Source organism: Myotis nattereri (assembly GCF_964212035.1).
Source record: "Myotis nattereri genome assembly, chromosome: 15".
Classification (NCBI taxonomy): domain Eukaryota; kingdom Metazoa; phylum Chordata; class Mammalia; order Chiroptera; family Vespertilionidae; genus Myotis; species Myotis nattereri.
Genome location: NC_138090.1, coordinates 32,345,527 through 32,360,051, shown reverse-complemented (window position 1 = coordinate 32,360,051; position 14,525 = coordinate 32,345,527). Strand labels below are relative to the sequence as shown.

General features: G+C 50.4%; 1 protein-coding gene across 1 annotated transcript; it reads left to right on the top strand.

The window, feature by feature from the left end:
- Positions 1 to 946: 946 nt before the first annotated feature.
- LOC308531433 (speedy protein E4-like) lies at positions 947 to 13,738 on the top strand (the record flags this gene model as incomplete). The annotated part of the gene is made up of 8 exons (XM_081108364.1): positions 947 to 989; positions 1,385 to 1,467; positions 2,549 to 2,798; positions 9,750 to 9,962; positions 10,582 to 10,640; positions 11,027 to 11,112; positions 13,330 to 13,501; positions 13,670 to 13,738. 8 exons carry the CDS (start codon positions 947 to 949, stop codon positions 13,736 to 13,738), a joined length of 975 nt encoding a protein of 324 aa, XP_080964490.1.
- Positions 13,739 to 14,525: the final 787 nt, after the last annotated feature.

Below are 14,525 nucleotides of genomic sequence, written 5' to 3'. Positions count from 1 at the left end.
GGGGGCCTAAGCCTTTAGTAGGACATCCCCTGAGGGCTCCCTGGCTGCCAGAAGGATGCCTTGACTGCAAGCTTAGGCCTGATCCCCCGGGGAGTGGGCCTAAGTCAACAGGTGGACATCCCCCAAGGGGTCCTGGACTGCAAATGGGCGCAGGCAGGGCTGAGGGACACCCCCCCGAGTGCACAAATTTTTGTGCACCGGGCCTCTAGTCATTAAATAAACCTCCTAAAATACATCAGGAAGTGGGAAAACTCACCTGGGATTCATGCATTTTCTGCTGCTCTGGGAAAAGTGTAGAGATTGTTAACAGTGCGTGGACCTAAGGGAGAAGAAACAAATAATTGGAGTCATGAGGAACCTGAGTTGCTGAGGCAGGAACCTCTAGCACAGTGGTTCTCCACTTTCTGGCCCTTTAAATACAGTTCCTCATGTTGTGACCCAAACATAAAATTATTTTCGTTGCTACTTCATAACTGTAATGTTGCTACTGTTATGAATCGTAATGTAAATATCTGATATGCAGGATGGTCTTAGGCGACCCGTGAAAAGGTCATTTGACCGCCAAAGGGGTCGTGACCCACAGGTTGAGAACCACTGCATAAGAAACAGCAAAGAAACTCAATAAAATGACACCCTGTGAACACTCAGAAGGGCCTAAAAGGGTGATCGAGGAGAAACAAACTCTTAAGCATTGTTAACTCCAAAAGGATGCGAGGCAATTAGACCAGGTACTCCACTGGTGAATATAAACATGGACTCCTTTTACAAATAGTTGTCCATCCTATGTAATAAAAGCCTAATATGTAAAATGTCCCCTTGACCAGGAGTTCGACCGAGAGTTAGACTGCTATGATGTGCGCTGACCACCAGAGGGTGGCGCGAAACATGGCAGGCATCGGCCACGCAGTGCTGGCAGCAGGCAGCAGTGAAGGTGCTGGCAGCCCCAATGGGCCCCAACGAGAGCGGGACCACGTGCGATGGTGGAGCAGGTAAGCAGGCAGCACCAGGCCAAGGCGTGCCAAGTGGGGCCTGATCGTCCCACCAATCACCCTGCAGATGACGACCAGTAGTGGGGGGTGGGGCTGCCAACCAGCTCCCAGCCGCTGAGGGAGCCCAGCAGGGAGCCCGGCCCAGATCAATCGTCCCACAGATGGTGACCAGTGGCCAGCAGGCCCTGATCACCTGATCAGCGCCAGGCCCCAGGCTGGGACAGGGAACTGGGGGTGGGTGGTGGCGACCAACCTCCCGCGGCACCCGGGCAGGGGGCTGCAACCTCTCGCTGGATACCTGGGGGCGGGGGTGACCAGACAAAGGTGCAGTGAGAATGTGGTGTGTCCACCGAGCTCACTCTCACTCCCCTTGCTACCCTTCCTTGGGACGTCAGGGCTGGCGCACCAGGAAAGCCCCGCACTCAGGTGCCAGGTGCCCGCGAAGAGCCTGCCCCACAACGGCCGCAGCCTCTTCCAGGTGAGCTAGGCTGTAGGCCAGGACCGCAGGGGCCTGTCTGCGAGGCCGAACAGGAAAGAGCGCTGCCTGACCGGCTTCCCTGTGGCGCAGCTGGGCAGCCCAGAGGCCCACGCTGCGCCCTGGCCCGCAGCGTCCAGCCACACTCACCACAACTCCGCGTGAGGACTCAGGCACCATGACTGAGGCAGAGGAGGGTACGTGCGGGCCCGGGGGCCCAGGTGCTGCCCAGAGCCTGAGATCAGCTGGGACTTGCCCTTCCATGCCAGACACTCACGCTTCAATTGCTGGCCAGGCCTAGGGACCGCACTGGTGCACTAATTTCATGCACGGGGCCTCTAGTCATTAAATAAAAGGAGAAACAAACATTGTTTACACTCTTTCCATTGCCAAAAAAAACAAAGTATCCACAGGAGCCCAGAATATGAGCTCTCAAAAGTGGGATAAATGTGTATCAGAGCATAGTTTTTATTATCTAACTTAAAGTTGGTTGCCACTGAGCTTAATCTTTTATCAAGAAAACGGTAATACAATGGGCAGAACCCTTGGCCTGGGGGTCCTGTTAGCAACGCTGCCCAGAGGCCCAGAGACCTAGGACAAGCCGCCGCCCTCTCAGGCCTCCCTTCCCGTCACCCAGGCGGCAGAGCATGGCCCTCCGGGACGGGGACGGACCCTGCGCTGCAAGGGCCGGCACACACTTGGGTCAGATCCAAGGCGTGAGGGACGCGTAGAGTCACAGTGGGAACCCGGGGAGGGCGAGAGGCTGAGCGAGGGCAGTTGGGGTGCACGGGGAGGAGGGGACGTGGCTGGGGCGCCATCGCCACCTCGCCATCCCCCAGGAGACGGAGAAGACACCCTCCCGGGGCACCCACTCGGGAGCAGCCCGCCCTGCCCTCGGTGCCCACCCGCGGACCTGCCGGAAGCGTCCACTGCTCCCCCCACGCACCCCTGGCCGCCGCCAGGAAGGAGCCACCCAGCCCTGCCCACCGCGGGAAGGTCCAGAACTGGCCGAGGCCGCGCACGCACCACCTACCCCATCGGGAGTCGCTGAGCTGCCCAAGGCCCCGCCACTGCGCCCCCCAAGGAGCCGGCTCTGCGCCTGCGGGACAAACTCATTCAGGAGAAGATCCCGGCGCCCCAGGCCTCACCCCTCCGGGATGGCCCTGGGGATCCCCGCTCGCGACGCGGCCCGCACAGCCCAGCGTCCGCCCCCCGGACCACGGTACCCTCGCCCAACGGATGCCGGCACCCTCGCCCAACGGACGCTGGCGCCGGGGAACCGCGGGCAGCACCGGCCTGGGCACGCACCTCTAGCGCCAGCAACGGCAGCGGCAGTGAGCGTGCGCGGACGGGCCCACATGACACGCGAGGACCACGCGGGGGCCCTGCCAGGGGTCCACCCCTCAAGTTAGGGACCTCCCCACGGTCTCTCCTCCGCCATCGGGGAGGAGGCGCTGAGCTCCGTGCACTGGCCGCCTGGACCCGGCCCCGGTTTCCCACTCACCCATCAGCGCTGCTCTTAGGGACCAAGGAAAGGTGTCGCCTGTGTGATTGCCACCGGCGATCCTGGTCCTTCCTTTGATCTGGGACTTTTCCTGTTAGAACCGAGGTTCCACCACAGCCAGGCGAGAAAAGGGAGGGGCGTATCATGTCCACTTACCTGAAATACTGGGCGTTTCACTGAAACACTAGGAACCTGCAAATGCCCAGCCATGTCATGAAATAGCATTACCCATGTCCATATGGTTTCTCCAAGGACAGAAAAGATCATAGAAACGAAGTCTTCTACATTACACAACTAATGCATAAAAACTGTAAAAGCAATCATCAGAAAATACAACCGAAAAATAAAAGCAGAGTTCACCTCTCAAGGAGCATTGTTTACACTGGGTAAAAGTGTCACTTTTTTAAAAATGGTATCTTGCCCAGCCGGTTTGGCTCAGTGGAGAGAGCTTCGGCTTTCGGCCTGCGGAATGAGTGGTACCGGGTTTGATGTCCATCAAGGGCACATTCTCGGTTGCGGGCTTGATCCCCAGTAGGGGGCGTGCAAGAGGCAGCCAATCAATGATTCTCATCATTGATGCTTCTCTCTCCCTCCCTCTCCCTTCCTCTCTGAAATCAATAAATTTTATATATATATATATATATATATATATATATATATATGATTAACTGGGATCTTAAGGACTATGATTAACACTTCTTGGCAGTAAAATAATACAACCGTGTTTTTGGCCAATTGTTTCTTAAAAGCTGGTGGGAGGGGGGCAGGATTAAAAATAAAATCTCCTGCCAACCCAGAAAAATCATCTCCACAACTGTAGAAATAAAGAAAACAGTTGTGTTTATTGTTGAATAACCATTAAACCAGATCGTAAGGCTCGTGGCAAGCAAACCAAGGAGATTTCAAAAACAAACGAACCTCATCTTTCCAAATAGCTCAGCAGGTCCAGTCATTACAGAGGTGTTCTTAAGCTCATGGTTACTCATCTCGTGTAAAAGGGCAGCACCATTTGCTATACATTCTTTCACAGTCCATTGTAAATTCACCTGGTAGTCTGGGTAGCCATCCATGTTGGGTAATTGCCTTTATCCCAAGGAAAAAGGAAAGCACTCATATCTCCATGAAAAGTGGGTAGTTCAAACAAAGGGTCAAAAGCAAGTCTCAGGGCCAAGAGGTGGGAACAAGCCATGTATCCATCAGCAGATGGATGGATAAGCAAAATGTGACCCTTATAATGAATTCTAGTGGCCCAGTGCATGAAGTTTGTGTGCAAGGGGGGGTGGTCCCTCGGCCCAGCCTGCACCCTCTCCAATCGGGGACCCCCTGTGGGATCAGGCCTAAACTGGCAGTTGGACATCCCTCTTGCAATCTGGGACTGTTGGCTCCTAACCACTCACCTGCCTGTCTGATAGCCCCTAACTGCCTCTGCCTGCCTGCTTGATCACCCCTAACTGCCCTCCCCTGACAGCCTGATCTCGCCCCCAACTCCTCTCCCCTGATGGCCTGATCGCCCCTAACTGCCTCTGCCTTGGCCCCCACCACCATGGCTTTGTCCGGAAGGAAGTCAGACGTCCGGAAGATGGCCAGTTGACCCAGTCTAATTAGCATATTACCCCTTTATTAGTATAGATCAGCCATGGGCAAACTACGGCCCGCGAGCCGGATCCGGCCCGTTTGAAATGAATAAAACTATTGAAAAAAAAGACTGTACCCTTTTATGTAATGATGTTTACTTTGAATTTATATTAGTTCACACAAACACTCCATCCATGCTTTTGTTCCGGCCCTCCAGTCCAGTTTAAGAACCCATTGTGGCCCTCAAGTCAAAAAGTTTGCCCACTCCTGGTATAGATAGATTATATAGGATAGGATTGCTTAAATGGGGGTGGGGGAGAGCCTTTTTCAGCAGGAGGAGATGCTCTTGGCAGACAAAAATACATAATCCCTATATCTGACTGATAGCCAGCCATATGCACTATACTGCCAAACCAGTCATTAAAAAATTGAACTGCTTTCTTACACCAAACAGCTGTTGCCCTTAAAACCCCTCCTCAGCCCCCACCTTAGGTTCTGCCTTCACAGTTTACCCAGATAAGGTTCTGATTGGTTGATTTCTATGCCAGTCAGCATCAGAAGCTCCACCTCCTAGGCAGCCATTGGTTCCTTACAATTCACACAGATTTGGTTCTGATTGGTCAGTTTCTATGCCAGTCAGCATCTCCGGGCCTATCTCCGGGCCTGATCAGAGAGGCGGGGTTGATGAGCAGCCCCCCTGGAGGCCCTGAGAGAAAGAGAGGCACAGCTGCTGGACAGGCCCAGAGAGAAAGAGAGAGGCAAGGTCTGATGAACAGCTGCCATGGAGGTTATGGATCAGACCCTGCCTCTCTCTGGGCCTGATCCGCAGCCCCTTCGACAGTCAGTGCCGGGTCACCGGCACCGGTGACCCAGCACTGACTGCAGGACTGACTTCTAGTCGGTCAAGCTTTCGGTCGTTTTGGACGTTACAGACCCTGGGTTTTTATATATTAGGATTATTCATCCTTAAAAAGGAAGGCAATCCTGACACATACTACAACATGGATGAACCCTGAGGACATTATGCTGACTGAATGAGCCAGAAATAATGGACAAATACTGTCTGATCCCACTTATATGAGGGGCCTAGAGTGGTCAACCTCGTAAGGACAGAACGGTGAATGGTGGCTGCCAGGGACTGGGGAGAGACGGGGGAGTCAGTACTTAATGGCTGCAGAGTCTCAGTTTGGGAAGATGAAGAAGTTGTGGAGATGGATGATGGTGATTGTAGCACAACCATGTGAATGTGCTCAATGCCACTGAATTTAACCCTAAATGTGGTTAAAATGTTAAACTGTGTTATGTTATTTTACCACAAAAAAGAAGAAAGGGAGAAAGAGAGGGAAGGAGGGAAGGAGATCTCTCCCTGTAGTCTCTTTGTGCATGGGACATTTCATCCATAGGATACATGAGAGGTAGTAAAATGTCTGGGTCAAGGATGATGCACAGGCTGAAAATGTGTAGACTAGAGTTTAATTGGAATTGAGGGGCAGGCTTTGGGAAATCCAGAGACTCCCGGAAATTGGAGACACCATCTGAGTGTGTGAGCACATGTGTAGTTTTCTAAGATTTTAGGTTTTCACAGTCTCTGGGACTAAAAGATGCCTGAGGCTGGAAGATGTGTGTCCTCCAGTACAGAATCCCGAACATCGTGTCTGTGACCATCGAGCTTTGGCAAATGGAGTGTTTTAAGTAACTATTTAATACGAGGAGTCAATGTAGCTGGGATCTTTTTTACACACGTATCTCATTCTTGTAAGGTCTGAGCACTTCTCCTTCCCCTAAATGTCCTTGTGACCTTCCTCTCGCATCAGACCAAGCTCTGAAATAGGAATGGGAAAGGAGAGCCCAGCCTATTTCAAGTTCAGAATGGAGAGAACACAGCATCTCCTGGAGAGCAGTAAAGAGTGATGCTGATAAGTGAAATCTTTTTTGTTTTTAATTAAATCTTTATTGTTCAGATTATTACATTTGTTCCTCTTTTTTCCCCCCCATAACTCCCCTCCTCCCAGTTCCCGCCCCACCCTCCGCCCTCACTCCCCACCCACAGTCCTCATCCATAGGTGCACAATTTTTGTCCAGTCTCTTCCTGCATCTCCCACACCCCTTTCCCCCCCAAGAATAGTCAGTCCATTCCCTTTCTATGTCCCTGATTCTATTATAATCACCAGTTCATTCTGTTCATCAGATTATTTATTCACTTGATTCTTAGATTCACTTGTTGATAGATGCATATTTGTTGTTCATAATTTGTATCTTTACAAATTTCTTTTTCTTCCTCTTCCTCTTCTTAAAGGATACCTTTCAGCATTTCATATAATCCTGGTTTGGTGGTGATGAACTCCTTTAGCTTTTCCTTATCTGTGAAGCTCTTTATCTGACCTTCAGTTCTGAATGATAGCTTTGCTGGATAAAGTAATCTTGGTTGTAGGTTCTTGGTATTCATCACTTTGAATATTTCTTGCCACTCCCTTCTGGCCTGCAAAGTTTCTGTTGAGAAATCAGCTGACAGTTGTATGGGTATTCCCTTGTAGGTAACTGAGTTTCTTTCTCTTGCTGCTTTTAAGATTCTCTCTTTATCTTTTGCTCTTGGCATTTTAATTGTGATGTGTCTTGGTGTGGTCCTCTTTGGATTCCTTTTGTTTGGGGTTCTCCGCGCTTCTTGGACCTGCAAGTCCATTTCTTTCACCAGGTGGGGGAAGTTTTCTGTCATTATTTCTTCAAATAGGTTTTCAATACCTTGCTCTCTCTCATCTTCTGGCACCCCTATAATTCTGATGTTGGTACGCTTGAAGTTGTCCCAGAGGCTCCTTACACTATCTTCGCATTTTTGGATTCTTTTTTCATTCCGCCCCTCCGGTTGGGTGTTTTTTGCTTCCTTGCATTTCAAATCATTGACTTGATTCTTGCGCTCCTCTGGTCTGCTGTCGGGAGTCTGTATAATATTCGTTATTTCAGTCCATGTATGCTTAATTTCTAGTTGGTTCCCCAACATAGCATCGAGGGTCTCATTAGTTTTCTTGTAGATCTCATTAAGTTTATCGGCGGCTTCTAAACAGTTCTTGAGAGACCTTAAAAGTGTGGTTCTGAACTCTATATCTTCCATTGACAATTTTTTCCTGTTTCTTTGTCTCCGCATTTTGTTATGCTTTCTTGGTGCACCCCCTAGTGGTCTTTGTGCGCAGTCTTATAGTTAAATCTTGATTGTTGTAGCTAATTCCAGGGAGGGTTTGACCTCCAGGCCAAGTGGCTATGAGAATCAGCTGTGTCAGCAGTGACAGAACTTCCGTCCTCTAGGGAGGTGCTAATCTAGCCTTTGCCTGAGGCTATCCGGCAAATGCCTCTGTTCAGGGCTTGGGCGGGGCGGGTCGCACAGGATCAACAGGGTGGGCCGGAGAGAGCAGTTATGGCGGCTCTCAGTCCTATCCCCAGGGGCTCTGCCTCTCTGAGTCCCAGCACCCGCTGCAAACCTCGGAGAGAAAGCTGCACTCGCTCTGACCGAAGCCAGACAGTCCCGCTTCTCCCGTTTGAGTCTGGGTCCCTAAAGACTCGCCCGGCTCTGGAGCTCAGAGTCTGCGACTCCCTCCCGATTGAAAACGCCAACCGCGCCCTCCGCCGCCAGCCCGCTCCGCGCACTCCGCACCTCAGAATTTGACTTCAGCACTGCGCCTCCTCTGAGTGTCCGTATGCGTTTCTCTTTCCTCCTACTTGTAGGACTTCCACTCAGCCAGCGTTCCTGTGGTTCTGGGTGATGTCCGTTCTGTCTTTTAGTTTCACTTTTGAAGTAGTTGTTCAAGGCAGCAAACTCCGGCGTTAACCTATGCCGCCATCTTGGTTCTCTCTCCTGAAATCTAATTAACAAAATAAACTGATGAACAGAGTGGATCCAGAGATAAGGAAGCATGGAACAGAGTGTGGAATCTTGGAGGGAAAGTGGGGGAGGGTGGGTGGAGAGGAGGTAATCAACCAAAGACCTTCAGTGGTTCTCAACTTTCCTAATGCCGTGACCCTTTAATACAGTTCCTCATGTTGTGGTGACCCCCAACCATAAAATTATTTTCGTTGCTACTTCATAACTGTAATTTTTCTACTGTTATGAATCCTAATGTAAATATCTGATATGCTATATGTGTTTTCCAATGGTCGCGACCCACAGGTTGAGAACATGGACATAGACAGTGGGGTGGTGAGGTCTGGGGCTGGGTGTGTGGGGGCAGGGGCTGGAGGGAATCGATGGGGGAAAAGGGGGGACATATATAATACTTTCAACAATAAAGATTTTTTAAAGAGAATTATGCTGACATTTGAGGATAGTGTTGGAGGCTGGACAGAGGCTGTTGGGTCAGTGGCAGGAGGTATGGTTGACCCCTGATTCCCAGGAGCAGTGCACACATGGCAGTCCATGGGTTTGGATCCTTCAAGCTGCTTGCCAGGTTGGAAGTACTAATGACATCAGAGGCTTCCGACCTTCCTGATTGGAAGGACCAAATTCCGTGGTGCTTGGCAACGGAGGTGGGCAACAGCATCTTCTCCAAGAATTTGGATAGCTGTCTAGGTGTCCTGAAAGGGAAGATTTGGGAGAAATAATGGCCAGTTGTGAACCAAGTTTCCAGGGTGAGAACCAGAGACCACAGCCTAACTGCTCAGGGTGCCCCCTAGAGGTGAGAGTGGTTGAAGTCGTCCCAGGACCATCAGGTGAGGAAACTGGGGGCAGAAGGGATTTGAGAGGGTTGACCATTGAGGAAGGGGGACCTGAGTAGTGTGTGTGTGAAAGAGAGATCCAGAAAGCCAGGGATTGGAGGAGATCACAGGAGCTGGGGACAAGGAAATCCCCACGAAAGGAAAGCCTGGGAAGGAGGCTAGGAGATGAGATCCAAGGATGAGAGAAGGAAAGGGAGGAAATAGTCAAGGGTTCCTCTCTTTTCCCCTCCAATGGGAGAAATTATCACCAACAAGGAAGGGTTTTGAGGACAGAGACATAGAACAATGACAAGATGACTGTGGGACAGGTGGGCATCCCCAAAGGAGTGAGATGGAAAGATGGCTGGGGGGAAGGCCAGCAGACTATGAGACTGGAGACAACGGAGGGGTTTGCTTTGGGGGCGGGGAGTACATGAGGTGGACTGGGTGTGCAGTTTGTTTTATGTGACCAGTAGCTGAATTCCAGAGGCAAATGCTGTGTATTGTAGCTGGTTTTTTTACTCAGGCCCCTGTGCAGAGGGCAGCGCCCGGCCTAGATCTGCTGGACGGAAAAGGAAGAGGGAGTGGCCCACAGAGGAGGGGTCCGAGGAGGAGTCTGCCCCTGGGGCTCAGGACATCTGGGTCGTGGAGACCCTGTGCGGGCTCAAGATGAAGCTGAAGAGGCAGCGGGTGTCTTCAGTGCGACCTGAGCACCATCAGGCCTTCACCAGGCTGCTCGGTAGGAAGGGACCCTGCAGCACACCCTCCAATCCTACGCTTTAAAAAGGACCTTCCAATAACTACTCCTTCCCAATAGGAAAGAATTCCCTGCCAGTTAGCGAGCTCCCTCTCCTAGGAGGGCTCCGTGTCCATCACTCATTGGGGGGGCACTAAGAGATAATGGAGGACTAGGCTACACTTCAAATGGGGCTGCACTTGGGGTCAGGCAGCTCAGTTTCAACTGCACCCTCTGCAACTTCTCAGCTCTGACTGGCCTTCTGATTCTAAACACCTTCATCTGTGTAAGAGGGCACATAATAAGGCCACCTTCCCACCCGGAAGGGACTGTCTACTGACAATGGCCATGGCATTGGATTATTTCAGCTCTGAATCGTGCAGATGTGTGACTGACACCCTCGCTGTCACTCAGTCACCCCAGACTTGGGGCGTAAGGTTCAGGGGTCACCACTGCTTCCTTATCCCAGGAACTATCTCCTCTGTCCCTCTTCCTACTGGCCTCGGCCTCAGCCACAATCCTGAAACTTCCCCAGGAGGGCCATGGTTCTGTGCTTGGCCCTGGAACGCTCCCATGGCAACCCTGTTGCTGTCCTCAAGCTAACATATGCCCTCTTTCACAGAGGATCCTGTCATTAAAAGATTCCTGGCCTGGGACACAAATCTGAGGCTCTCTGACAAGGTAAGAAGTACCCCTGCTCTGCCATCTATCCTGGGGCAGGGGAGAGCTTTCCGAGCCCACAATTCTCTCTCCAGCCTGATGCCTTGTCACCCTTTGCCTTCGGGGACCGAGGGGTTTCCTGCAGTGTGGACGGGCAGCCCTGCCTCAGCCCTGGCTCCTCTGGGATCTTGCCCCTGTGGTTTTGGCCACATCAAGTGCCCTCTTCTCTCTGCCTTTGGGGACACCCCTTTGCTCCAGCCTGTCAAAGACCCTCCTGGAGCTGGCTGTCCTGAGCACACGCCCTGAAACCGCAGCGCTTGCCACTGGGAGCATCAGCCAGTCACTCGCCCCACTGTTCCTCCTCTTTCACAGCGGGAGTCCTTTCATGTTTGTTCTCTTTCCATCAGTATCTCCTGTCCATGGTGATAGCTTATTTCAGCCGCGCGGGCCTCTTCTCCTGGCAGTACCAACGCATTCATTTCTTCCTGGCCCTGTGAGTATCTTGCTTATTCCCATCAGTCAGTATTCATACCCTGGGGAGGAGGAGGGAGACGAGTTGTATCTCTGACCTTTCATCTATTTCTTTTTAAATTTTTGTTAATTACCACCCAGGGATACTTTTTCCATTGATTTTTTTAGAGAGAATGGAAGGGAGGGGGAGAAAGAGAGAGAGAAACATCAATGTGAGAGAGACACACCCATTGGTGGCCTCTCACAGGAGCCTCGACCAGAGCAGGGAACTGAGCCTGCAACCGAGGTAGGTGCCCATGGACTCTGAGACCCTTCAGCTGATGCTCTAACCACAGAGCTAACCAGCTAAGGCACTTTCATCTATTTTTATAACATATTTGTACTCTTCCGTCTAGTTATAAAAATGATAGAATTGTAGTATAGGGTTTTTTATACTCTTCTTTGTAAAAGCCAACAACCCTAATGTCAATTAAAAGATTGAACAAAATAAAAGAAAACACAAAAGCCTCATAAAGAATTGATACCACTTCACTTTACCCCCAACTAATAGGCTTGGGACTAGCCATTTCTAATTCATATTCTCTCTCTCTCTCTCTCTCTCTCTCTCTCCCTCTTCCCACCTCCCCCATAACCACGCCAAATGTAATGGTCCCCGTCCTCAATGCAGGCCTTCATTAAACAACACAGATCTAGCCCTGGCTGATGTGGGCTGAGTGGGTAGGAGTGTTGTCCCCTAAACCAAAAAGTTGAGGGTTCGATTTCCAGTCAGGGCACATATGCAGGTTGTAGGTTCAATCCCAGCCCCAACTGGGGTACATGCAGGAGGCAGTGGATCAGAGTTTCCCTCTCTCTCTTTCTCTCTCTGTGTCCTTCCCTCCCTTCCCCTCTATCTAAAAATCAATGAAAATATTCTCAGATGATAATTAAGAAAAAAAGTATTAAACAACACTGATCTATTGTAAAATGCTACCCAGGGGTGTTTCTTACAAATCTTCCTGAATATCTTTCCAAAACACAGGTTTAACCACTTCACCAACCACCACAAGAATTTCATTTGCTAATTTCCTTCTAAATCAAGGCCAAAGTTTTCAGCTTGAATTCAGCTGTCTCAGGGTCTCCATCAATACCACCCCGATATCCCATTCTTTGTTTCACTGCTCTTCTAAGCACCTTTTCCTGTTTTCTTCCTATTGCTTTCTGTCTAGGTATTATTTACACGTATGTATCCGAAAAAAAAAGATGTATTCTTATACTGATTCAAACAAAAAATATTCAGATAACTTCTCTGACCCCCTAATTTCTACATGCCAGCAGTTGGTTATTCAAACTGTATTACAATGTGATACCTTGGATTACAATGACTTCTCTTCTCCCCCTTTCTCCTTCCCCAATCCCATTCAACTAGATACCTGTTGAGGACAGCTCTTGTCAAGATATCAATGGCTTCTTAAAACACTCCACACAGGGGTTTTTTTTATTTTGCAAATGTTCAAGTTATATTGAGTCTGTAAGGTAATCAGTTTTCCACTTGACTATGAGAAAAAGCATTCATTCATTCATTCATTCATTCATTCATTCTGTACAACCTTATAAAGTCCATTCATGGCCAAGGAATGTGAGGATGGGAAGAGAATTTAAAAAGTACTGTTGAGCCCTAGCCGGTTTAGCTCAGTGGATAGAGAGTCAGCCTGCGGACCATAAGGATCCCAGGTTTGATTCTGGTCAATGGCATATGTCTGGTTGTAGGCTGGATCCCCTGTGGGGGGCATGCAGGAGGCAGCCAATCAATGATTCTCTCTCATCATTGATGTTTCTATCTCTCTCTCCCTCTTCCTTCCTCTCTACAATTAATAAAAATGTATATTTTTAATAAGTACTGTTGAGGTAATGGGCCTGTCAGTCATTTGGCAGAAAGCAATGAAGACAGAAAGGGACCGCGTGGTCTCCGCCCTCAGGAGCTGTATGGGCACTGACACTGTAGGGAGACAGGTGTGTGCACACAACAGGGAGAAAGGAAGGGGCCCGGCTTCCCCGCTGAATTTTATCTTCATCATCAAGGTCTGAGAGGTGCCCTCAGGTCCCGCTCAGCTTCCTGATGCCTGGGTGTCCCTCAGAGATACTGGATCGGGCTCCCGAGATCCTGTGTAAGGTGGATCCAGCCTGTGTGCTTCCTGGGACGCTGACCACAGGCGGGTGCTTCCCGCCTGCCCCTGACTGGCAACCTCATGTCCTTCCTCAGCTACCTGGCCGTGGACATGGAGGAGAATTACCACGCCCCTAAACAGGCCATCTTGTCCTTCCTCTATGGGGAGAACATCTGCTCCCAGCGCCCCTTGTTCCACAAACTGCGATTCCAGTTCTTCCGTTCCATGGACTGGAGGGCGAGGGTCACGCGCGAAGAGTGCGAAGAGGTAGGTGGGCTGTGGGATTAGGGGGAGGGGCCACATTGGAGAGACAGGGGACCTTGGGCGATCGGTTTGGGGATTTGGGGGTGACTAAGAATTGAAGGCTGGACCAGGGACGGGATGGGGTGCACCTGGAGAGTCATCATCTTCTCAGGGGGCTGTTTGTCCTTCCAGATCCAGGCTTTTGATCCAGGGCTCTGGGTGTGGAGGCGAGATCGCGCCCTCCTTTCCGAGACCACCTAAGGTAGGTCTGAAGGAAGGCGGTCGGAGTCCTCACAGGTACAGATGAAAGGATTTGTTGTCTCTTTAAGAAATCCCAGGAATCCAATGGCTGGACCCATGCTCATCGTCCCCCTCCTCATCACCTCCCCACACACTGAAGTGGACCCTCCAGGCACACAGCCAGGGACTGACTCAGCTCCCAGCCACAAGCTGACACACAGGCACCTCAGTGGGATGTGTGGGGGCCAGACTTCAAGATTTGGTGGAGTCATTTTAAACACAGCAACTAGGTCCAAGCAGTCAATTTATTGAAATGTTGAGTTTTTTGAAAACTGAGTACGTTTCCAATTTTTTCCATATATTGTGACTTCCTGTTGTTCATTCACTTGGGCCTTTCTCCCTCAGGAATGCCAACCACAGGGATGTTCTGCACTGAAGTCAATGTCTAACAATAGGGTATCAGATGGAACAGTCTCTAAATCCAAAGATAAACAGATAAATCCCCACTAGCTCTGTCTTCATCCAAGTTTACATGCAAACAAGTAGCCCATGGCCAGATCACCGTGTGTCCTTCACTTCCCCTGGCTCACAATCTCTCCCCTTGGATCATTGCACGTCTCCCCTCAAGTTTATGGTCAAGGAAGTCTGTCAGGATGAGCGAAGGTTGAGAAATACTGGTCCAGCATGGCTTGCCCTGATCGACACATGGGAGTTACAGATCGTGGCAGAGGACTGAGTTTTGGTTAAAATCTTGTGACCTCGCTACCTTAGTCCGTTCTGGCCGCTATAACAAAACACCACAGACTGG